At 37.1% G+C, this 25,484-nt stretch overlaps 1 protein-coding gene across 1 annotated transcript in view; it reads left to right on the forward strand.

Moving 5' to 3' along the window:
* Nucleotides 1-25,484, forward strand: part of EFHC1 (EF-hand domain containing 1) — a 66,717-nt gene that overhangs the window by 1,249 nt on the left and 39,984 nt on the right. The window contains exons 2-5 of the mRNA XM_058734235.1: nucleotides 8,633-8,854; nucleotides 12,093-12,380; nucleotides 16,176-16,325; nucleotides 19,864-20,056. Of these exons, the coding sequence (XP_058590218.1) occupies nucleotides 8,633-8,854; nucleotides 12,093-12,380; nucleotides 16,176-16,325; nucleotides 19,864-20,056 (853 nt within the window). The remainder of the gene's footprint in view (nucleotides 1-8,632; nucleotides 8,855-12,092; nucleotides 12,381-16,175; nucleotides 16,326-19,863; nucleotides 20,057-25,484) is intronic.

The following is a 25,484-nucleotide window of genomic DNA, read 5'->3' on the forward strand; positions in this document are numbered from 1 at the left end:
TGAAATATATGTTTGAAGATTAATATTGAGATTCAGTAAGCTATCATAGATGAGATGATGATAATTTGTATAGTTTAATAATTTAAGTTATAAGTTCCTTTCCATGGGTATAAAGGTAAGATAAAATATGTAGTCAACTTATTTTCTTTGGGAGACTGAACTGAAATTGAAAGTTTGGTGAAGGAGTTTGAATTCTGAGTCTCTTCTTGATAATTATTCCTGCATGAAGACACAGCGTTATAGAGTTTTTGCTTCAGTGGAGTTTTCCATTTTACGTAAGTTAAAAAATATTGTAGGCACATTCCCGTCCTGTGCAGGAGGAGCCTAAGCATCTGGTGTTGGTGAATGTGGGTTACCCACAAGGCAGGGTTGAGTCAGTTTGGGGGATTTACAAAGGTGTGGACTGGAGGTGCCAGGCTCTGAGAATATACATTGCTGTTCTTCGTGTAAGATGAACTGTGCATTGGACATAATTTATTTATTTTTTTAAAGTTTATTTTTATTTTGAGAGAAAGAGAAGCCCAAGCAGGGATTGGGATGTGGGGCTTGATCTCACGAACCTTGCAATCACGACCTAAGCTGAAATTAAGAGTCCGACTGAGCCACCCAGGCACCCGGACCTATTTTATATTTTAAATACACTGGCCAAGTGTCAACCTATTTGCCTTATTTGAAATTTGGGAAACATGTTCACTGTCTTTATTCAGCACTGAAGAACTATATATATGTAACACTCAAAGCATTCAGAGGGTGAACCATAATGACTAAGAGGGGTGGGAGGCTACCCAGTGTGTGGTATTTTGTTATAGCAGCCTGAACAGACTAAGATAGTTTGTAAATATTTTCTCCCATTCCTGAGGTTGTCTTGTCATTTTATTTCCTTTGCCATACAGAGCTTTTTAATTTGATCTAGTTCCATTTGTTTATTTTTGCTTCTGCTGACTGTACTTTTGGCATTATATCCAAAGTCAAGACTTTGATATGACACAAAGTGTCAAGGAGCTTTTTCCTTCGTTTTCTTTTAGGAATTTTACAATTCCAGGTCTTATGTTTAAGACTTCAGTAGTATATTTTGAGTCAATTTTTGTGAGTTCCATAAAATAGGGATCCAGTTTCATTCTTTTGCATGGGGATACCCAGTTTTCCCAGCACCAATTATTGAAGAGACTGTCCTTTCCCCATTGTGTATTCTTGGCATGCTTGTCAAAGATAGTTGGCCATATATGCATGAGTTTATTTCTGGGCTCTATTCTGTTCCATTGGCTTATGTGTTTCCTTTTTATGCCAGTACCACACAGTTTTGATTACTGTAGCTTTATTTTTTGTTTTTCATTTTTAAAATTTTTTAAATGTTTATTTTTGAGGGAGTGCAAGTGGGGGAGGGAGGGAGAGGGGGACAGAGGATCCTCAGCGGGCTCTGTGCTGAGAGCAGCGATCCCAATGTGGAGTTTGAACTCATAAACTGTGATATCATGACCTAAACTATAGTCAAAGTTGGATGCTCAACTGACTGAGACACTCAGGTGCCCCTGATTACTATAGCTTTGTAATGATAGTTTGAAATCAGGAAGTATGATACCTCCAGGTTTGTTGTTCTTTCTCAAGATTGCTTTGGCTTTTTGGGGTCTTTTGTGGTTCTATGTGAACTTTAGGATTTTTTTTCAATTTCTGGGAAAAATGCCATTGGAATTTTGAGACGGATTGCATTGAATCTGTAGGTCACTTTGCGGATGGTGTGGACCTTTAAACAATATTAATTCTTCCAATTCAAGAATATAAGATATCTTTCCATTTGTTTCTGTCTTCTTTAATTTCTTTCAGCAGCGTCTTACAGTTTTCAGTGTATAGGTTTTTCATGTCCTTTGTTCAATTTATTCCTAAGTATTTTATTGTTTTTGATGCTATTATAAATGGAATTGTTTTCTTAATTTCAGTTTCAGATAGTTCATTGTTAGTCTATAGAAACACAATTGATCTCTATATGTTAATTTTGTATCCTGCAACTTTACTGAATTCATTGATTAGTTCTAACAGTTTTTTGGTGGAGTCTTTAGGGTTTTCTGAATGTAAGATCCTGTCATCTGCATACAAATAGTTTTACTTCTTCCTTTCCTATTTGGATTCCTCTTATTTCCTTTTTTGCCTGATTGCTCTGGCTAGGACTTCTAGTACTATGGTGAATAAGAGTGGTAAAAGTGGGTACCCTTATCTTGTTCCTGGTCTTAGAAGAAAAGGTTTCAATGTGTCACCATTGAGTAGGAAGTTAGGTATGGGCTTGTCACATTATGGCCTTTACTACATTGAGATATGTTCCTTCTTTACCCAGTCTGTCAAATTTTTATTAGGAATGGATGTTGTATTTGGTCAAACAGTTTTTCTCTCTCTATTGAGATGATCATATGATTTTTATCTTTCATTCTATTAATGTGGTATATAACATGTATTCATCTGTGTAAGTTGAACCATCCTTGCATCTCAAGCATAAATCCCACTTGATCATGATGTATGATCCTTTTAATGAACTGTTGAATACAGTTTGCTAAATTTTTTGACTTTTGCATCTATATTTATCAAGGATATTGGTCTGTAACTTTTTTTTATATAGTAGCCTTATCTGGTTTTGGTATCAGGGAGATCTTTCTTGTTTCTTTTTTATAAATTTTTTTCTTTTAACGTTTATTTATTTTTGAAACAGAGAGAGACAGAGCATGAACAGGGCAGGGTCAGAGAGAGAGGGAGATACAGAGTCTGAAACAGGCTCCAGGCTCTGAGCTGTCAGCACAGAGCCCGACGCGGGGCTCGAACTCACCAACCGCGAGATCATGACCTGAGCCGAAGTCGGACGCTCAACCAACTGAGCTACCCAGGCGCCCCTCTTGTTTCTTAATGCATCCATTTATCACTATAAAATCCCCTATTAAACTGCTTTTGCTGGTTCCCAGACGCTCTCATATGTTATGCTACTATTTTCATTTGTTTCAAGATTTTTTTTTCTTTTTCTTTTTCAATATATGAAATTTATTGTCAAATTGGTTTTCATACAACACCCAGTGCTCATCCCAAAAGGTGCCCTCCTCAATACCCATCACCCACTCTCCCCTCCCTCCCACCCCCCATCAACCCTCAGTTTGTTCTCAGTTTTTAAGAGTCTCTTATGCTTTGGCTCTCTCCCACTCTAACCTCTTTTTTTTTTTTTTTTTTTTTTTTTTTTTTCCCTTCCCCTCCTCCATGGGTTTCTGTTAAGTTTCTCAGGATCCACAGAAGAGTGAAAACATATGGTATCTGTCTTTCTCTGTATGGCTTATTTTACTTAGCATCACACTCTCCAGTTCCATCAAGATATTTTTTAATTTCCCTTTTGATTTCTTCTTTGACCCGCTGTTGTACAGGAGTGTGTGGTTTAATTTCTACATATTTGTGAATGTTCTAGCTTTCTTCATGTTATTGATTTCTATTTTCATACCATTGTGTTGGGAAAAGATACTCGGTATGATTTCAGTCTGTTGAGATTTTTTTGTCACCTGTCATGTCACCTACCCTGGAAAATGTTTGTGTACTTTAGAAGAATGTGTGTTCTGCTATTGTTGGATGGCTTATTCTTTATGTCTGTTAGGTCCATTTGGTCTAAAGTATTGTTCAAATCCAATGTTTCCTTGTTCATTTCCTATCTGTGAGTTATCCTTTGAAATCCCTTACTATTATTGTTTTGTCTATTTCTCCCTCAGATCTGTTAGTATTTCCTTAATATAGTTAGGTGCTTTGGTGTGGGGTACATATATATTTATGATCGTTATATCTTTTTTTCTCACTCTGTTTTAATTCCAGTATAGGTAGCACAGTGTTATATTAGTTTCAGGTGATTGTTATGTCTTCTTGATTAATTGATCCCCTTACCATTATATAATGATCACCTGTGTCTCTTGTTACCATTTTTGGCTTAAAGTCTATTTTGTCTGATAGAAATATAGCTACCCATGCTCTCTTTTGGTTTCCACTTGCATAGATTATCTTTCTCCATACCTTCACTTTCAGCCTATGTGTGTGCTTCAAGCCAAAGCGAGTCTCTTACAGTATAGACAGCATATAGTTGGATCTCGTGGGGTTTTTTTTAGTCATCCACCTTGCCTTTTGATTGGAGAATTCAATTAATTTACATTTAGAGTAACTATTGTTAGGTACGGACTTACTAATGCCATTTTATTGTTTTCTGGCTGTTTTGTGGTTCCTTTGTTCCTTTCCTCCTGTCTTGCGTCTTCCTTTGTGAAGTAATGATTTATCATAGCAGTATCTTTGCTTTCTTCTCTTTACTTTTTGTAAATCTACTGTAGATTTTTGCTTTGTGGTTACCATGAGTCTTAATATATAACATAAATATGTTATCTATATCTATATCTATATCTATATTTATTTTACACTGACAGCAATTCAACTTTGATCACATACAAAAACTCTACCCTCTTCCTCTTCTTCCCTTTATGTTTTTCATGTTACCGTTTACATCTTTTTATATTTTTTTTTTTTTTTTTTTTTTTTTAATTTTTTTTCAACGTTTTTTATTTATTTTTGGACAGAGAGAGACAGAGCATGAACGGGGGAGGGGCAGAGAGAGAGGGAGACACAGAATCGGAAACAGGCTCCAGGCTCCGAGCCATCAGCCCAGAGCCTGACGCGGGGCTCGAACTCACGGACCGCGAGATCGTGACCTGGCTGAAGTCGGACGCTTAACCGACTGCGCCACCCAGGCGCCCCCATCTTTTTATATTTTTTATCCATTAGCAAATTGTTGGAGCTAGAAAGGTTTTCAATACTTTTGTTCTCTAATCTTTATACTAGAGTTAAGAAGTGAACATATCACCATGTTACAGTTATTAGGGTATTCTGAATCCAACTATATGCTTACCTTTACCCAGGTGTTTTATTTTCATGTTACTAATTAATGCCTTTTTGTTATAGCTTGAAGAACTTCTTTCAGCCTTCCCCTAAGGCATGTTTAGTGGCAATGAATCCTCTCATCTTTCATTTATTAGGGAAAGTCTTCATCTTGCCTTTATTTCTGAAGCACATCTTTTCCAGAAAAGTATCCTGAGTTGGCAGTTTCTTTTATTTCTTTATTTTTTTTAATGTTTATTTTTGAGAGAGAGCAGTCACGAGTAGGAGAGGGGCAGAGAGATGGGGACAGAAGATTTGAAGTGGGTTCTGTGCTGACAGCAGAGAGTTTGATGTGGGGCTTGAACCCACAAACTGTGAGATCATGACCGGAGCCCAAGTCAGATGCTCAACCAACTGAGCCATCCAGGTGCCCTGCAGTTTCTTTCTTTTAGCACTTTGAATAGATCATCACATTCTCCCCTGACCTACAAAGTCTCTGCCGAGAAATCCAGAGGTTGCCTTGTATGTATGAGGGAGGTTTTTTTTCTTTTACTGGTTTTAAAATTCTGTCTTTGATTTTAGACAGTTTTATTATTATGTGTCCTGGAGAAGATTATTTTGGAGTGAAATTTTGAGATACCTATAGCTTCATGAACTTGAATGTCCACATCTCTCCCCAGGTTTGAGAAGTTTGCAGCCATTATTTTTTTAAATAATCTTTCTACCCCTTTCTGTCTTCTAGAGAAGGATCCAGTGGTGCAAACATGATTTTTCTTGTTGGTGTCCCCATAAGTCCCATGGGCTTTTTTCATGCCTTTTCATTCTTTTTTTTTTTTCCCTCTGATTGGATAACTTCAATTCATTTGTCTTCTAGCATACAGATTCTTCTGCTTGTTCAACTCTTCTGTTGAAGCTATAGTTGGATTCTTCAGTTGAGTCATTGTGTTCTTCAGCCCCCAAATTTCTCTTTGGTTCTTTTTTATGTTGAACTTCTCATTTTGTTCCTTTGTTGTTTTCCTGACATCATTAATTGCTTATCTGTATTCTTTGTAGGTCTCTGAGCATCTTTAGGACAATTTTGAATTTTTTTTTTATTAGGCAATTCCTGGTTCTCCATTTCTTTGAGGCTATTTACTATAGATGGTGGAGTCATGTTTCCCTGATTCTTCATGATCCTTGTGTCTTGCATAAGTGCCTTCACATGAAGAAGCAGTCACCTCTTCCAGACTTTATGGACTGACTGTGGTAAGGGTGGAGGCGTGCTGAAGCTTGCTGTGATCCTGGGCCTAGTGGTGTATGTAGGGCACCAAGTGCAGGGGTGTGTGGCAGCACTGGGTTCAGGTTGGGGGACATGATGTCTCTTTGGCCCAGGCCACTGGGGTATGCAGCACTGACAACTGTTAGTCCTTTGCAGGTAGTACAGGGGGTCCATAGTGGCTGCAAGGACTATTGGGGTCTTTAGTAGTACCTCTGGGTCTAGCAGCTAGGGACCAGGGCAAGCAGCAGTGGTGGCTGGAACAGGTAGTGTACACATACTTGTCTGCAGGGTGCCAGCTGTGGGAGCCTCTGTAGGGGCAGGGGCCATCTGCAGACACACACATAGTGGTGGGAGCCAGAGCAGGCAAGGGCCAGGGCCAACTATGGGCTCACTGGCCGCTGTAGAGGCCCTGGTTGTTGGCGTGTCCTCCTGTGGCTACACACTCTCCTCTCTGGTGTGCACACTGGTGTAGAAGCCTGTGATGACTGATGATGGTTGGGTCATGTGCAGCACAGCCGGAGGGGCTAGTTTGAAGTGCGTGAATTGGGGAGGAGTCAGCCAGGGGGTGTCTGTGTTGGCATCTTGCACTCAAGCAGCTGCAGAGGCCAGAGCTGGCTGCTGATGTGGTTCCCAGGCTCTGGAGAAAACTTGGGGAGGGGAGGGAGTGAGGAGGGTGATCGGATGGTTGGCATCGTGAATACATGTGGGGTAAAAGCTGGTGACATCTGCAGGGGGTACCCAGTGGCTGCAGCAGTACTGGCCCTTGGCTTTGGGTCAGTGGTCAGATCTGCTGGGTTTGTCTGCAGAGCAGGTGTCTGCATACCACAGTCACTCCCTCTGAGTACCTGCTGCCAGTCACCCCTCCTTTTCTTCCGTGTTCCTAACTGGCTTTTTACTCTTCAGCTTTGCCAGTCTGGGTGGGATGAAACTGAAGTGGGACCTTTGTGTAATGCCTCAAAAGACTGGAGAAGCTGCTTGCTCACCCTGCTCTTCCTTCCTAGCCAGGGAACCTCTTTCTGCCTGGGGAGTTCCTTTTAGCACTGAATAGTGCTGGTTTCGGGGATGAGATGACGCAGGCAAAATGAAGCTGTCTTCCTTCTCTCCTTGTGTAGTTATTCTCAGGTTTTTTTGTTTCACTGCATTGCTGTGACCTCCTAACTGGACTCCGGAGCTCCTCCAGAGCTGTTTTTGTCCATGGATAACTAATTGTTCAATTGTTGATCTTTGTGGAGGGATAGGGAGCCTGCGGTGTCCTATGTTACCATTTTCATCTCTCCTCTGCCCTTGAAAATATTTCCTTTCCACTTTTTTCTTTTTTATTTAATCTTTTAATTACCAAAAAAAAAGTGTTCGTTGTAATATATATATGAATGTATATTTATATATTTATATATATATATATATATATATATATATATATATCTCAACATTATTCAGAAAGAATACAGAGAACATCCAAATCCAGTTTCTTTCTTTGCACATGTTTGCATGCTTCTAATTATAGTATACATGTAATTTTATATGCTGCTTTTTTGGGCTTATTAAATCATAAACATTTTTCCCAGATTGCCATGTGGTCTTTAAAACCAATATTTTAATGGCTTCATCATAGTCCATTAAGTGACTTTTCCATCATTAACTCATGTTTGTCTTTTATTTCCAATGTTTTACTATTGCAATTAACATTATAATGGTCAGCTTCAGTCATACTGTTCTTTCCCATAATTTTGGATTATATTTTTAAAATGAAGGATTAAGGGTAGAATTACTGAGTTCAAGACTTCGAATATATAATACCCATTTTCATTTCAAAGAGTTGTCTGAATGCATCAGTGTTACTATAACAAGAAGAGCCTTTTATTTCAGGTAAGAATTCATGTCACAGAGTCGGATCTTCTAGGTTCCATGGTTTATGAGCACTAGATAAGATTAAAAACACAGGAAGAATTAAGTGAAGGATTAAGAGTATAGATGAGATAGGGGAGTCTGGGTGGCTCAGTCGGTTGGGCGTCCGACTTTGGCTCAGGTCATGATCTCACAGTTCGTGAGTTCAAGCCCCGCATCGGGCTCTGTGCTGACAGCTCGGAGCCTGGAGCCTGCTTCAGATTCTGTGTCTCCCTCTCTCTCTGTCTCTCTGCCCCTACCTTGCTCACGCTCTCTTTCTCTCTCTCAAAAATAAATAAACATTAAAAAAAAATTTTTTTTAAAAAGAGTATAGATGAGATAATATTTTAGTTTCTCATGAAAAGTGAACTGGTAACTAAATTGGGCATTCTGGAGCAGGACTTTAAGTTTATTTTAAGCTCAGGCTGCTGCTTTTCTCCCTGTTCCTGACCAAGTGTTTTAGCTTAAAACATAAGAACCTTCTAGTCTAGGTAAACTTTTTGATATAAGGTTTGTGATGTTTGTAAGCAAAGGTTTAAGTTATGATGCTTTTGAAAGTTAGCTCTTTTGCCTAACATATTTATAAAATATTACTAATGAACCACTTCTTTTCTTCCTCAGAAAACAGCATTTCATAGAAGCCAGACACTGGGCTACAGGAATGGCTATGCAGTTGTTCGACGTCCAACAGTTGGGATAGGCGGGGACCGGCTTCCAGTCAACCAGCTGTCCCAGGCTGAGCTGGATGAGTTGGCCAACAAGGCATCAGTTCTAACTTATGGCCAACCTAAGCAGGCCCCACCTGCAGAATTTATTCCTGCACATGTGGCTCTTGACAAAAAGGTATCATCTGGGACTTCAGGGTGCCCCTTGAATTCAGATTTCTGAGTGCCAACTGTTTGCAGGAAAGTCAACAGCTAACCACAGGTTTTCCAGAGCGCACTGAGGAGAAAATTGTTCAAATGCCTCAACCTTTAGTCATAGACAGCTGAGCTTAGGATTGAAAGAGGCTTTCTTTAGTCAGGAAGCCTATTACAGAAAATAATTCCCTGTAGCCTTCACTGAAATATTTTCCAAATACAGTTAAAGAAAAGTTGGATGAATTCTGAATTCTTGAGTTCATATTGCTCCTTGTTTACCAGCTCTGTGCGGTCTACTTTTTGAAAGTCTTATCCGTAATGTGACAAAACCTTAGTCTCTATGAATTGCAAAATGTCATCATGACAACAACTCCATTTTTTGCAGTTTTGTCCAGGCTGTCTGCGTAAATTTTTATTTTTCAGGGAACATTTCAGATTTGGCACAACATAACCAAAGGGCAGTGTAACATTTTTGTTTGTTTCTCACTTACCCATATGCTTTTGTAATGTAGGCTGTTTTATTTCTATCTGTTGACGATTCCATATCCTTGATTTTCCTTGTCAGTGAGCCTCTTCTTTCAACTAAAGTGAGATAGTCCTAACCTTGGCCATGCCACAGAATCCCTACTGGGACTTAAGAAACGGAAATATCTCCGTAACCCTCATTGAGTCTAATTTCCAGGTGATGTTTATGTATAACCGAGTAAGAGAACTACTGACCAGTTTTTATGTTAGCTATCCTAGCCTAATTTCTTTCTCTCTTTTTTGAATTTTTCTTTTCGCTTTATTATTTTCGTTACATGTCTATACTATGTTCATCTAGCTAGTTAACTTTTATTGAGTAGCTCTTGAAACTAGAGGCTGGAAGATACAAAGTAACCTGGTGGTGAAACTATATCATTTACATTCATAATTATTTAATTTAAAAAATCTTTTTAACGTATCAGCCAGAATCCTTATAATCCCCTTTTCCCCATCTCAGTGAACTCAGCTGATAACACGTTCACGTATCCATTCACAGGCTGAACATAAACATCCAGTAAACAGTATCAATTACGTGACGGTATTTCTTTACTTTTTTCTTGTTTCTCTGTGAGTCTATGATAGTTTCAGCCCCAGCCATGACCCTAACCCCAAGTTTGGCCTCAGGCAAGCCACTCAACCACCCTGAGTCTGTTTCCTCCTTTGTAAAATGAGGGAGATTCAATTTGCTGATCACTTCTGGCTTTCACATTTTGTGTATTTATGTATCGGTGGCTCAAATGCAGACCATTTCACGCATGGATTATTGATCATGTCCCCACTAGTAGTGATCATGTCTCCATTTCGGTTCTTTAGAGTTGGTCTAAAATGTTCCTTGAAAATGATCTTTTGTCTTTTGCTTTTACCATATTATCTTTCTCCTTCAAATGTTCCATTCCATTCAGCCATTCTGTCTTTTTATAATGAGTTTTAGGGCTTTAACTCCACTGTATGCATATTTCACCTCTGCAATTGCCCATTCTCTTTTGGTTTTTAATCTTGTTTTTTCCATGGTACACTATACCTTTTTAGCAACAGCATTGTGTATAAAATTATTCATCTTCCCATTCATCAAACCATATTTGTGTTTTCACCAAAGGGTCTCCTTGGTTTGTTCCTCTAATTCCTGTAGAGGGTTAAGTTAACACTCTTGCCTACCTATAACACCATTCTAATATTTTCTCTCCCTGAGAAGAAAGATTAAAAATACAAACAGAATAAAAGAAATTTTAAAATTAATCCCAAAGCTTGTCAACACAAGCTTTTAATGTTTAAAACATTTTTTTTTAATGTTTGTTTATTTCGAGAGAGAGAGAGAGAGAGAGAGAGAGAGAGAGAGAGAGAGAGAGGCAGAGAGAGGGAAACACAGAATCCAAACCAGGCTCCAGGCTCCGAGCTGTCAGCACAGAGCCCGACGCGGGGCTTGAACTCACGAACTGCGAGATCATGACCTGAACAGAAGTCAGACGCTTAGCTGACTGAGCCACCTAGGTGCCCCAGGCTTTTAATGTTTTTTAAATGTGCAATCGGTGTGCCATTTTGACTTCCCACTGATGCTTCCTGGAGGTTTTGCTCTATCTATCCATATGTTTCTGAGTACGAGGGTATTTATATGCCATCCAAAGATGCTGTGGTAGATGGATGATTTGACTCTTATTCATATAAATTCTCTAAGAATGAATATGTCATTAATATGCATTTACAGGGGACTCTCATTTAAAGAAACGGACTTGAGCCTTCATTTTCATTTTGAAACTAGAAGTCATAGTTGTGCCCAAATTTCTTACTCTTTCCAGAAATTCTGAGAGAGATTTTTGATATAGAAGTGAAGCTAGGAGAGTTTAAGGTCTTTAAGCCATCTCATCAAGGAACCATGACTAAATAGTCTATATGTAGTTTAAATATCTCAAGCAGAGGTCAACAAACTTTTTCTGTAAAGGACCAAATGGTAAATATTTTGGGCTTTGCAGCTGTCTTAGTCTACTTGAGCTGACATAATAAAATACCATTTACTGGTACCTTACATAATAAAAATTAATTTTCTCATGATTCTGGAGACTGGAAGTCAAAGATCAAGGGTCCTGCTGATTTGGTTTCTGGGGAGGGCTCTTTTCTTGGCTTTAGATGGCTGCCTTCTTGCTATGTCCTCACATGGCCTTTCCTCAGTGTGGGTATGCTGAGAGAGAGATCTTCTCTCCTTACAAAGCCATCAATTCAATTGGATTAGAGACCTTCTTTAAGCTTCCTAAAGACTCTGTCTCCAAATGCAGTCATAGGGCTTCTACATACGAATTTTTTTGCAGGGAGACACAGCAGCAGCCCATATGGTCCTTATCACAACTATTCAATTCTGCCCTTGTAATGGGAAAACAGCCATTAGCAAATACATGTTAATTATTTACATAATTATTTGTGGATACTGAAATTTGAATTTCATATAATTTCCATGTGTTGTTAAATCTTTTTTTTTTTTTTTTAACCACTTAAATATGTTAAAAAAACAAACTTGCAGGTCATACAAAATCAGGTGGCAGGGATAGATGTGTCCCATGGACCATAATTCAGCAACCTTTGATTTAGAAAATAGGAGTGATGAGTATTCAGTTCTCCCTGAGTGGTTCTCTTTATAGGGGGAGTACTGATGTTTTTTGGATGAGAGAGAAATACAATGCTATTTCTCCCTGTTTCATGTGTTATAGGTGCTGAAATTTGATGCTTATTTTCAAGAAGATGTTCCTATGTCAACTGAGGAACATTATAGGATTCGTCAAGTGAACATTTACTACTACCTGGAAGATGACAGCATGTCTGTCATGGAGCCTGTTGTGGAAAACTCTGGAATCCTTCAAGGCAAGTTAATCAAACGCCAGCGGCTCGCCAAGAATGACCAGGGAGATCATTACCATTGGAAAGACCTCAATCGAGGAATAAACATTACAATTTATGGCAAAACCTTTCGCCTTGTTGACTGTGACCGATTCACACAGGTATAGTATTTGTTTCTAGAAATTGTGATGTCTGAAGCATTATTCTAATTTACATAAGGATATGTTTTGTTTATTAGGGTAGGAGGAAGATTCTGTTCGTCTGTCCTGTTCGGATTATTATATAGGTTGAGTTGGTGTTTGTGTGTTGCTGATATGTGTCAACACTGTGTAGTGACATCACTTTTTTCACATATCCATTCAAGTAAAATTAAACTCTCATCAGAGCTGAATCATTTGATAAGGAACCAGTTCCATGCCAGTACAAATGGAAGACAGAGGAGGTAGTACCCTTGATGGAATACAAAAATAGTATTACCTTTATTAGAAGATATGAGCCTAACAGTTTTTGTGCAGTTCATATTTTTCCTGTAAATCATACTTGCTATATTCTGGAGAAACTTGCTATCTAAAGAATTCCTGAAATCATTTTTAAAAGAGAATACTTGTTTATATCGAGAAGAAGCCTCCATTTCCTCTATTTCATAAATATGGATTTTTGACAACTTAAAGTTATCGTTTCTTTACCACAAAATGTAGGTGTTAGGAAGTCAATTCTCAATTTGTCTTAGTTAAAAAAATTTCTAAAAAACATAAAAATAAAAAAATAAAAATTTCTAGAAGTGAAGGTATAGTTTCTGAATTATTTTATGCCTTTCATTTCATGTTACCTAATGCCACATGTGATTAATCTTTACCTCACTGAGCTCCTATGAATTTATTTATTTATTTATTTTTTGCATTTAGTAATTCATTTAGCAAATACTGATTGATCGCTGGCTCTGTACCAAACATGGTCCTAGGGGCGGGCCGAGGATATAGACTTGCCCTTAGGAAGGCTATTACATTTTGGCTAGAGGAGACAAACAATAAGCAAACAAATATATAACATGTCAGATGTTGCTGAGAGCTGTGGAAGAAACTAGAGCTGAGTAAAGGGGAGTGGAGTGTGAGGCGAGTGCTATGTATAGAGGCTGGTCAGGGAAGGCCTTGCTGGTAAGATGACACATGAACAGAGACCTCAGGGAAGTGAAGAGAGGAGCCTGGCATCTGTGCCATTCCAGAGCAACAGAGAAAAACAGTGTAGAAGGTAGAGGTGCTAGACCATCTCTGAAATATTGTCCCCTTTAAGCATGTTTTGGTCTCTCATGTTTTAGGTTTTTAAGGTCCTTTTTTATGGTAGGCAGTTTCAGAATTGTATCAATAATGAAGAATTATAAAATGTTATGTAAATTTCAGGTATTGCAGTTATTTTTATAATTGTCTCTTTTTGGACAATCTGAATGTTGGCAGTTCATTTCTGAGCAGTAATCTAAGCCAGTTACAGTCAGTTCTCATTTTTCACAGTAATTCTGTTCTATAAAGTCACCATAGACCCTTAACTAGCAAATGCAGATCCGTTGCTCCTACGAGAAATACTGGGGTAGGTTTCTATAACCTTATTTTATGTGTGTTTCTGTTTAAAGATGCCATATTTAAAATATCTTGTTGACTCATGAACATCAAACTCACCACTGGCAGCACTGGAACTCATGCCTGAAGGAAGCTTATCTAACACATGTATTTTCTTCTTAAGGCACATCACAGCCACCTTGTGTGTGTGTGTGTGTGTGTGTGATAAATGTACCTAATATAAACTTTACCACCTGAACCACTTTTCAATGTACAGTTTAGTGACATTAAGTACTTATCACAGCCTCCTTGCACTTAGACTGATAATTGACTAGAGCTGTATACTTTAGGTACTAGTGATTAGATTGACTTATGTTTTCAATAATTGATCTGTTAGAAGTTGGATCCTATAACAGTTTAAAATGTATACACATCTAATTTGATGGTTTTCTTTAGGGCGGGACCCATGACTGGATAAAGAAGGTAGTTGTCTTTATGGTGTGGTTCGAACAAGGAACAACCTCGAATCAAATATAACACCATCACCTTCCCTTCTCACCTCCTCTTCACTGTTCCAAATAAATGTTGGTCCTATAGACAGAATGAACTGAATACATTAAAAAAAAAATTAATTAAATAAAAAAAATTTAAAAACTCTAGAAATCAGAGATCTAGAATTTATCATCTTTGTTAGAGTATTACCAGTAGTATAGCAGATGTGAATCCTGTTCCACAAATGCAAGTGTGCAGGAAATATTGTTTTGTGTTTTAAAAATAACTTAAAACCTACTTGAGTCCCAATCCAACTGGGCTGGTGTTTCTATTAACCCTTAGCTTTGCCAAAAATTCGGAGCCCTAAGAACAACAAGGAAGGCACACCCAGGCCTAATGGGGTCATACAGGCAGGGTCCATAGGCTGTCAATGACCAAGGGTGCCTCCTTGATGCTTTGGTGCTAGGTAGGATACTGAGACCCCGAATGCCTGAGGCTGGTGTGCCTGACTGGCTGCACATGTGCTCTGAGCACCCTAGGAGCACATGTGGAGGCTTGCTTTTCTGAGACCCACCCACTTGTGTCTGTTCTCCAGGCTGGGAGAATTTCCCCCTTCTCTGTCCTTGCCTTCAAAAACATTCCCTTCTCTCCCCTCCTTCTGGGGCACTTTAGAATAATCTCTTCAAAGAGTTCTAAGAGACAGGAAGAATAGTCAACTTCAGGAAGCTTCTGCATTCCTGCCAGAATTCCGAAGGTAAGGTTAACAAAGGGCCTGGTTTTCTGTTGAAAACAACAGAAAGGAGTAACCACCTCCCCACCCCCCATTAAATACCTCAATCAATAATCCTGCTTCACTAATACACCATCTCAAGAGAGAGGAGAATATTGTTAGTCATTATCTCCATCTCAGCAGTTTTAATAGACATTAAGATCACAATATTTTAATATTGAAAAGATATTGGAAACTGTTTAGTGAAGCTTTGAAGACTAAAATTATAAGCTAGTTAGCAGCAGAGCTAATATTAGAACCCAAGTATCTTGGCCCTGAGTCCTGTATATTTTCTGTTGAATTGTCCAAAAGCAAATCACATAATTCCCAGAAGAAACCCAGATTTCAGATTAATTTGTAATTCCAGAATGTAAACAGATCCCCTGAGATTATTCTTTTCTTTTCTGATTATCAAAAAAAGTACAGTTTATTGTGCTTTTAAAAAGAAATGTCAAGTTGTATTAAAAGCTATAGGTACCGAAAATATACTTATTCATAATTAGCAAATTAAACAAGATCATATCAAGTTTAGATACCTTCCTTTTTCTGGTGAGATTTGAGTACTTGGTTTGTCTTTTCTATTTTGCTGAAATATTTTCTGGTCTAAAATAACCAGTGAGTGTGCTTTTTCTTTTCCTTTTTTGGAGAGAGATGGGCATGGGGGCTTAATCACATACTTGTTTTTGGTGAATTGGAAAGCTGGGAATTTGATTTTAGCTTAACTTTGCCATTTTGTATCTTGCCCCCAGCCCTAAAACATGAATTACATATTGTTTGAAACTGTGGTTGGGTTTCAGATGTATGTATGTAAGCAATCCCTAGGACTTACTCTGTTTTTGGGCACCTAACTAAATTTCATTGTTCTAAATTTGTATTTGGAGGCAGTTACCTTACTATCATGTCTTCCAATTAGCTTGGCATATTGCCTAGCAGTTTTATAATATAGAATACTTAAGGTGATTATCAGTTATTATCTGCATTTTGGTGTTGGGTCAGTTGGAGGTTTAGTGCTGCTAAGATGTACCTCAAACTGCAAACTTATTGTTAATTTGGAAAATGGCATAGAAATTACACTTATCTTTATACCATCTAATACTTCAGGAAGCTTCAAGAGAGATGATCATTATTACTTTTGAATGATTTAGGTATTTTTGGAAAGTCAAGGAATTGAATTAAATCCACCAGAGAAGATGGCTCTTGATCCTTACACTGAACTCCGCAAACAGCCTCTTCGTAAGTATGTCACCCCGTCAGACTTTGACCAACTGAAGCAGTTTCTCACCTTTGACAAACAAGTAAGTGATGTAGGCACCTATGTAGGTTTACTCGTTTCCAAATGTGGTGTATGTTTATTAGCAAGCTATTCAGGTAGCTGTGTGTTTTAAAACATTACATCTGTAGTTTATCCATTTGGATACAGTGCTATCTTTGGTTTCGTCTAGAGTTAGCGGTACAGGAATGCCTAAATTTTGTATTAGAGACCCAAAGGAGGTTGTGGAGTTAAGTCTTATGAGTTCCACCAAACTTTTCAATCTTAAAGCAATTCCTGAGTTATGTCTGCTTCCCACTTTACATTTCCAACCAACTATTTCTTTTCCAAAATATGAGTTCATTTCATAGCCTCCTTTGGGAAATCCTAAGTAGAGAATTATTGGGAAATTTCAAAGCTATTGGATATAGGTAGGTTTGTAATGTTAAAATAGTTAATTCACAGGAATCTCATTGCAGATGCTTCCTTGTTAATTTTCTTTTCTTTGTTTTTTGTTTTTTTAGAGAGTGCTTGCAAGCATGGAGGGGCGGGGAGAGAGAGAGAGAGAGAGAGAGAGGGAGGGAGGGAGAATATCTGAAGCAGGCTCCGCATTCAGCGTGGAGGCTGATGCAGGGCTTGATTCCATGACCCTGGGATCATGACCTGAGCTGAAATCAAGAGTCAGATGCTCAACTAACTGAACCACCCAGGCGCCTCCTCTTAAAAATTTTATATGAATGTATGAGTACAGAATGTTCTGGGTATCTTCCAGCTCTGTTCCACCCACCCTATCCTCCCTGTTGTGGGTTAGTGTGTAGAGGCAATTTTGGGCCATCTCCTTTCTGTACAAAGGGAAAGAGAAAATGAAGAGGTCATCCTCAGTGCTTCTTTGCTGCTGTTTCCCTCTCAGAAATATAATTGCTTTTAGTTCAGAAAATTTTGCCTAGCACTAGCATGGTCTTTTAAGGACATTCTTTATATCAATCATGTATCTGTTATTATTTTGTCTTTATAGATTGTATTGTCGATACTGTTACTGGAAGATGTATGTTGATGTAACTAAAAAAAGACTGATTAATGAATGAAAATTCTTTCCATACTAATTACATATAAACCATTCACGTATACCTCTATTACTACATAAAACACATTGCTCTTTTTTCTTTTGTTTTTGTTTATTGATGTATAATTGACATACAATATTATATTAGCTTTAGGTATACAACACAGTGATTTGACAATTGAATACTTTGCAAAATGGTCACCATAATAAGTCTACTTACCATTTGTTACATTACAAAGTTTTTATAATATTATTGACTATATTCCCCATCCTGTTCATTACATCCCCATGACTTATTTTATAGCTGAGAGTTTGTACTTCTTAAACTCCTTCACCTATTTCACCCATTCCCCCTACCCTCCCACCCTGCCACCAAGCTCCCTACCCTCTGGCAATCACTAATCTGTTCTCTGTATCTATGAACTGGGTTTTGTTTTGTTTTTTAGTTTTTTTAAGTTTATTTGTTTATTTTGAGAGAGAGTGTGTGTGTGCACATGCATGTGAGCAGGGGAGGGAGAGAGAGGGAGAGAGAGAGAATCCCAAGCAGACTCTGCACTGTCAACATGGAGCCCGACATGGGGCTTGAACTCACAAACATGAGTTCACAAAACATGTTTTGTTTTTCAGATTCCACATGTAAGCAATAATTATGCAGTATTTGTGTTTCTGTGTCTGACTTGTTTCACTTAGCATAATACCCACAGAGTCCATCCATGTTGTTGCAAATGGCAAGATTTCATTCTTTTATATGACTGAGTAGCATTCCATTGTATATATAAACCACATCTTCTTTATTCATTCCTCCATTGGTGGATAGGTTATTTCCAAATTTTGGCTATTTTAAACAATGCTACAATGAACATAGGGGTGCTTATATCTTTTAGAATTAGCATTTCATTTTCTTTGGGTACTACCCAGTAGTGGAATTGCTGGATCATGTGGTAGTTCTATTTTTAATTTTTTAAAATGTTTTTTAACATTCATTTATCTTAGAGAGAGAGACAGAGCACAAGCAGGGAGGGATAGAGAGGGGGGAGACACAGAATCCAAAGTGGGCTCTAAGCTCTGAACTGTCAGCACAGAGCCCGAGGCAGGGCTCAAACTCACAAACCAGGAGATCATGACCTGAGCCAGAGTCAGATGCTTAACTGACTGAGCCACCCAGACACCCCTGTTTTTAATTTTTTGAGGCACTTCTATACTGTTTTCCATAGTGGCTACACCAGTTTACATTCCCACCAACAGTGCATGGGGGTTCGTTTTTCTCTAACCAATGCTTGTTATTTCTTGTCTTTTAGATAATAGTCATTTGACAGGTGTAAGGTGATATCTCATTGGCGTTTTGATTTGCATTTCTCTGATGATTAGTGATTTTGAGCATCTTTTCATGTGCCTGTTGGCCATTTGTATGTCTTCTTTGGAAAAATATCTATTCTGATCCTCTGTCTATTTTTAAAAATCAGAATGTTGGATTTTTTGTTATTGAATTGTAGGAGTTCTTTATATATTTTGGATGTTAATCCCTTCCTTATCAGATATGATTTGTAAATATCTTCTCTCATTCAGTAGGTTGCCTTTTCATTTTGTTGATAGCTTTCTTCATCGTATAGAAGCTTTTTAGTTTGATGTGATCTCATTTGTTTTTGCCTTTGTTTCTCTTGCCTGTGGAGTCTCATCCAAAGAAACATGGCTCAGACTGATGTCAATAAGCTTATTGTCTATGTTTTCTCCTAGGGGTTTTATGATTTAGGTCTTTAATCCATTTCGAGTTTATTTTTGTGTATGGTTTGAGAAAGTCGCCCGGTTTCATTCTTTTGCATGTAGCCATTCAGTTTCCCCAGCACCATTTCTTGAAAAGACTCTTTCCCCATTGTATATTCTTGCCTCATTTGTCGTAAATTAGTTGACCATATAAGTGTGAATTTGTTTCTGGACTCTTCGTAGCATAGTTTGAAATCACGGAGCATGATATCTTCACCTTTGTTCTTAAGAGTTTTTTTGGCTATTCTGGGTCTTTTGTGGTTCCTTATAAATTTTAGAATTATTCTAGTTTTGCAAAAACGCCATTGGAATTTTGATAGGGATTGGATTATATCTGTAGATTGCTTTGGGTAGTGTGGACATTTTAACAGTATTAATTATTTTAATCTGTGAGCACGAAATCTCTCTCCATTTGCTTGTGTCTTCAATTTCTTTCATCAGTATCTTATAGTTTCCATTGCTGTTTTAATTTGGCTTCTCTTTCACTAATATTTTGGATCAAAGCGAATTCTGCTTTCTCAGTGCAAGCTTATAAGTCTGTTATTTAATACTTTCCAGCTGTTGACACCTGGTATGTAATTTCAGATGTTTTTGTATCTTTGGTGAATTTTTTTTTTTTTTTTTTAACCAACTGAGATCACTTCATAGTCTTTGCAGCTAACCTTTTCATCATTGTCTGATATATAAATGCCAGAGTAGCTAAGTTAACCTCTCCTCTTGTATAATTCCTACTTAAGTCACTACTTTGTATGTCTCAAAGGTTCTTCGATTCTATGCAATCTGGGATGATACAGACAGCATGTTTGGTGAATGTCGGAACTATATCATTCATTACTATCTTATGGATGACACAGTTGAAATTCGAGAAGTCCATGAACGGAATGATGGGCGAGATCCTTTCCCACTCCTGATGAACCGCCAGCGCATGCCAAAAGTTTTGGTGGAGAACGCAAGTATGTTTGATTCAGTTTATTCTCCGTAATTGGGACATTTTTTGAATCTCAAAGGAGTTACTTAATCAGTATGGTCATTCCCTTTATGGTTGGGAGGCTCTTGCTATGTTTTCGTAGGTACTCAAAAACAGCTTTCTTGTAACTCCCCTCAATGCTTGCCCCACAGTCTAGGCTTGCCTCCAAAATGGTCTGGTGGAGATGACTGATACCTAAATCAAGGAAACACCCATAATAGCAATGGGGGATTCATTAAAAAAAAATTTTTTTTGATGTTTATTCATTTTTGAGAAAAAGAGATCATGAGCAGGGGAGGGGCAGAGAGAGAGGGAGACACAGAATCCGAAGCAGGCTCCAGGCTCTGAGCTGTCAGCATAGAGCCCAACTTAGAGCTCGAACCCATGAATTGCGACATCATGACCTGAACTGAAGTCGGACACTTAACCAACTGAGCCACCCAGGTGCCCTGCATTTAAAGTGCAAGAGAGCAAGCCTTGTGAACTAAAGCAGTTCAGATTTTTAATATATTTTTAAAACAAGCTGGTTTTTATTCAAACAAGCTTGTTTTCATATAGCTTACCATACCCTTATGTTCTTTCCTGACTTTGCTTCTCACCTCAATACTTCCTAAACAGGAAGTCTGTATGCGGGATAACTTAAGATTGGAGAAGGCATGTCTGTGACTCACAGAGGTGGGGCCCCATTGTGTCAGCCATGCTCTCTTTTCTGGTTCAAATAACCCAGTGGATTGGAGAGTGAAGATGCAAGAAGATGCAGCTGACATCCGCCAGCCATCAGTACTTCTCTAGGATAAGTGCATGTACTTTGGTCATTGACGTAGTGGTTTCAGAATTTTCTCTTATAAAAATGTCAGCTTGGTCACACATAATGACCTCTCTCATGCTTGAATGGCTGACAGAACTTTAAATACTTTTGTTGTTATTGTTTTTCTTTTTACTCTATTTTCTTGGAACTGGGAGACAAGAAATTTCAGGTGTTGTGCAAGAGATTTGTCTTAGAGGTTATAAGCAAGTTGAGGTTAGAGGTTATAAATAAACTGGCAGTCTGAAGGCTAAATGCAACCTACCTACATGTATTGTTTTGCCTATACAGTGTTTTTTAAAAAATGCAGTGTTATTTGGGGGCAAGGAGTTGGAGATTTCTATCACTGGGAGAGTGGATAAACAAAATGTGGTGAAGGTATATCTTAATAGTAGTAGTTAGAAACAATAGTTAAATATAAAGAAAGCAAACTGATGCATCTTAAAAGCATAGTGCTGTGTAGAAAAAAAATGAGATGTACAATGCAACAGCACTTTAATATAAAGTGAAACACAAGACAGTATACATAGTACACACATAAAAAGTTGCACATTAGAATGGTTGCATGTGAGGTAGAGGAGAATGAGATTGGGGAAAAGGATAAAGGGTAGTAAAAGTTGTCATCATTTTAAAACTAAGAGAATTAATGGTAAAAATCTCTTTTAGAGAAATGAGAATAATTGCTAACATAGCTCCCATTCTCAGATAGAAGCAACTGGATTTGAGTTCAGCATAGTCTGGTTGCTGTAAACCATATTTCTATACTTAGCCTCTTGTAGAACCCTCTTAGAGTTCTAGGACCCTAGGACTGATATACTGATCTTGGCCTTCCATAATGCTTAAATGAGCCTAAAATTCCTGCCATCTAGAGCTAACAAATGTTAGATTTACAGTGGATTCAGAGAAAGAATGGGAATTTATTCAGGCATGAAAAAAATATCACTGAAAAAAAAAAACCTTGAAATTTCGAGTTCTGTGTTTGTCTCTGCCTTATCCATGTGGCCTAGTTTTAAATTTTTAAATATGTAATCATCCTTTTCTATAACTTCCCCAGCTTTTTTTTTTTTTTTTTTTTTTTTTTTTTTTAAGTAATCTCTGCACCCAACATGGGGCTCGAAGTCATGACCTCAAGATCAAGAGTCACACATTCTACCAAGCTGAGCCAGCCAGGCACCCCTATAACTTTCTAAATTTTAACAAATTTTAATCAGTGTTATATGGAGAGGCATCCTAGTAACATGTAGGGTCCTTTTAAGAGATAGGAAACATAGCTTTTTGTGAAAGTTATTGTTAGTCATGCAGAACAGAAAAGGCTAAGTTTCCATCAATTGAATAATTCCTTTAACTAGAACTGTGGTGTTAAGAGATAGCATCTAATTGGCTTTCAAAGGCATTTATGCAATGGATGATTTTAATTAAATTCAATTAAACTAGAGTTAAATATCTGCTTAGGGAAGTATTTCATGTGCTAAGTGCTGTGGAGGATAAAATGAAAATGTAACTCCCAGACTTAGAATCTCTGTCCTTCAGTCACTTCTAGTGACTGGGGAGACAAGTCATACAAATACACAAAGCTGTTTAACAGTAACACAAGTGTACCAGATTATCTGATGATGTAATTAGTTATGTCATGTAGAAAGAGCTCAGAAGAAGAGATATAACCTAGAAAGACTAAGGAAGGCTTTGTGGGAGGGCTGAGATTGAACCTAGATTTAGAATGGCAGAGAACTAAGGGAATGAATGCTTTAGAGAACAAGGGTTGGGAATTAGGAACAAGTATGTTATGTTTGGGGGCATCCAAGAGACAGTGGCCAGGCAAAGTTTGTGTTGGACAGTAATAGGCAATTATGGGAGTATCTTTCAGAAGTTCTCTCTGCCATGGCCTTCATTTAAGTAGTTAAGATGAATAAAAATTATATTTTTATGATGGATGGAGTTAAAGTTTCAGGAATTAAAAAGGTTCTTTCTTTGTCAAACATAATTGCTGGTTACCAGTATGTGGTGGGTAATGTCAAAAGAAGGATAACCAAAAGCCTTTTATTCAGCTGTTGAACCCAAGGTACTAGGTTCTGAAAGTCTGTAAAATTATCCTTTAGATTGGCTTTCATACTTTGATCTTGCCTTTCTATTGTTAAATAGAAATGTTAAACAACATCAAAATTGTACACTCTATGTACAACTTATTGTAGTTGATTATACCTCAAGTAACACTGTAAAAAAAAATATAAATATATATAAATAAAAAATATATAAAAATCCACACCTAGATATGTTAGAGTCAAACTTAAGAACACCAAAGTCAAAAAGGTCATAAAAACAGCCCCACATAACAAGGTTATCCATACAGAATTACAGTTACAATGGTAGCTAACTGCTCATTAGCAATGCTAGTTACCAGAAGACAGTGTAATAATATCCTCAAAATGCTGAGAAGAAAATAGAATTTAATACCCTGAGAAACTATCTTTGAAGAACAAAGTGAAATACATTTCCAGGCAAACAAAACAGATTTTACTAACAAAAAACTCTTCCTAGGGAAATTCTAGAGTGTTTTTATGGTAGAAAGAAAATTATTCCAGAAGTAAGATCCGAGATACAAGGAGGGATTTAAAGAAGAAGAATAAGGAGAAGGAGAAGGAGGCAGCAGCAAAGTGTGGGTAAATCTAAACATTGACTATACAAACTAAAGAAACAATGTTGAATTTGTAGGAGTTAAAAAATATCAAGGTAGAATTGAAATATATTAAAATAATGGCTTGGGAAGAGTTGATAAGATTAAAAAAATTTTTTGAAAAATGTTATTTTTAAGAACCTACTTAAGATAATAGAGGCATGGAAAGGTTAAAAAAGATATATAAGCAATCGCAAAAAAAATGATGAGGCTGTATTACTAAAATACCAGTAGAGATCAGCGCAGAAAGCATTGCTAGGGATAAAAATCGTTATATATTGCAAGAGTTGTATTTACCAGGAAAATGTACTAATTCCAAACTTGAATGCAGTTAGTAACATGGCTTCAAAACATGTAAAACACAAAAATTTATAGCATTATTATGCAAAGAGAATGGACAAATTCATCAAAATAGTGGGAGTCATTAAAACATTTCTTTTTGTAATTGTGAGTTCAAAAGAGATAAGTCAATAAGGACACGTATATAAGATCTAAACAATAGAATTATCAGTATTGATATAATGAATATGTATATGTATCAATACCTGGAAAATCCCCATTTGTTTGAAGCACAAATAGAACACTTATAAAAATTCTGATTTTAACACAATTTAGTTAGAATTCAATTTTGGAAATATACCTCAAAAAACTCATGTATTTGGAAATTAAAAAAACACATTTTGAAACAACCTATGAATTAAAAAAAAACTATCAAAATACTTAAAACTGAATGATTACAAAAATTCCTTAAAACTTTTAAATGCATTTAAAGTGGTACTTGGAGAAAGATTTATAGTTGTAAGTACTTATTTAAGAAAGAAGAAAGACTGAAAAAATAAGCTAGGCCTTCTTTTTAAAAAGTTAGAAAAGGAATGACAGTGTAAATAAAGAAATTAAAAGGAAGGAAATAATAACTTTGAAATAATGAAATTGAAAACAAAAGTAATAAGATTTGTCAAGTCAAAAGTTGTTTTTTTTGAAAGGACTAATGCAATTGGCAAACCATTGACAGATTTGTCAAAGGAGAAAAGAAAAAGCACATAAACACAATATTAAAAATGAAAGAAGAGGCATACTTAATGTATTAGGGGTTAAACAGAAAATAGGGAATACCAACAACTTAATGCCAACAAATTAGGAAACTTAGGTGAAATGAACAAATTAAAAAAAATTTTTTTTGAGAGAGAGAGAGTGTAAGAGGGGGAGAGGGGCAGAGGGAGGGAGGGTGTGAGGAGGGGAGGAGGGAGAGGGAGAGAGAATCTTAAAAAGCTCCACACTCAGTGTGGAGCCCAACATGGACCTCAATCCCGTAATGCTGGGATCATGACCTGAGCTGAAATCAAGAATCAGACACTTAACCTACTGAGCCACCTGGGTGCCCCGCAGATTTAAATTTAAATTTAACTCTAATTTAACTTTAATTCCGGTTATACTTAACATACAGTGTTACATTAGTCTCAGGCATACAATATAGTCATTCCACACTTCCATACAACATCTAGTGCTCATCAGGATAAGTGCATTCCTTAATCCCCATCACCCATATTACCCATCCTCCACCTATCTCTCCTCTGTGTGCTCTATAAAAAGTCTGCTTTTTGGTTTGTCTCTTCTTTGTGAAATGAGCAAATTTTTAGAAAAATGTAATTTGTCCAAGAAGAAATAGAAACCAAATGTAATTAACCATTAAGGAAATAGAATCATTTAAAAAATTCTCCACAAAGAAAACACCAGGTCTAGATAATTTTTCAGTTTTGTCAAATATTTAAAAACAGCTAATTCTAAGTTTAATACAAACTCACAGAAAAGAACTTTAATTCATTGATTGAAAAAGACCAATAACCAAAGACACCATGAGAAAGAACTACAATCTTACTCATGAATATATATATATATATATATATATATATATATATATATATATAATACGTATGTATA

This window comes from Neofelis nebulosa, chromosome 6, assembly GCF_028018385.1.
Source record: "Neofelis nebulosa isolate mNeoNeb1 chromosome 6, mNeoNeb1.pri, whole genome shotgun sequence".
NCBI lineage: Eukaryota > Metazoa > Chordata > Mammalia > Carnivora > Felidae > Neofelis > Neofelis nebulosa.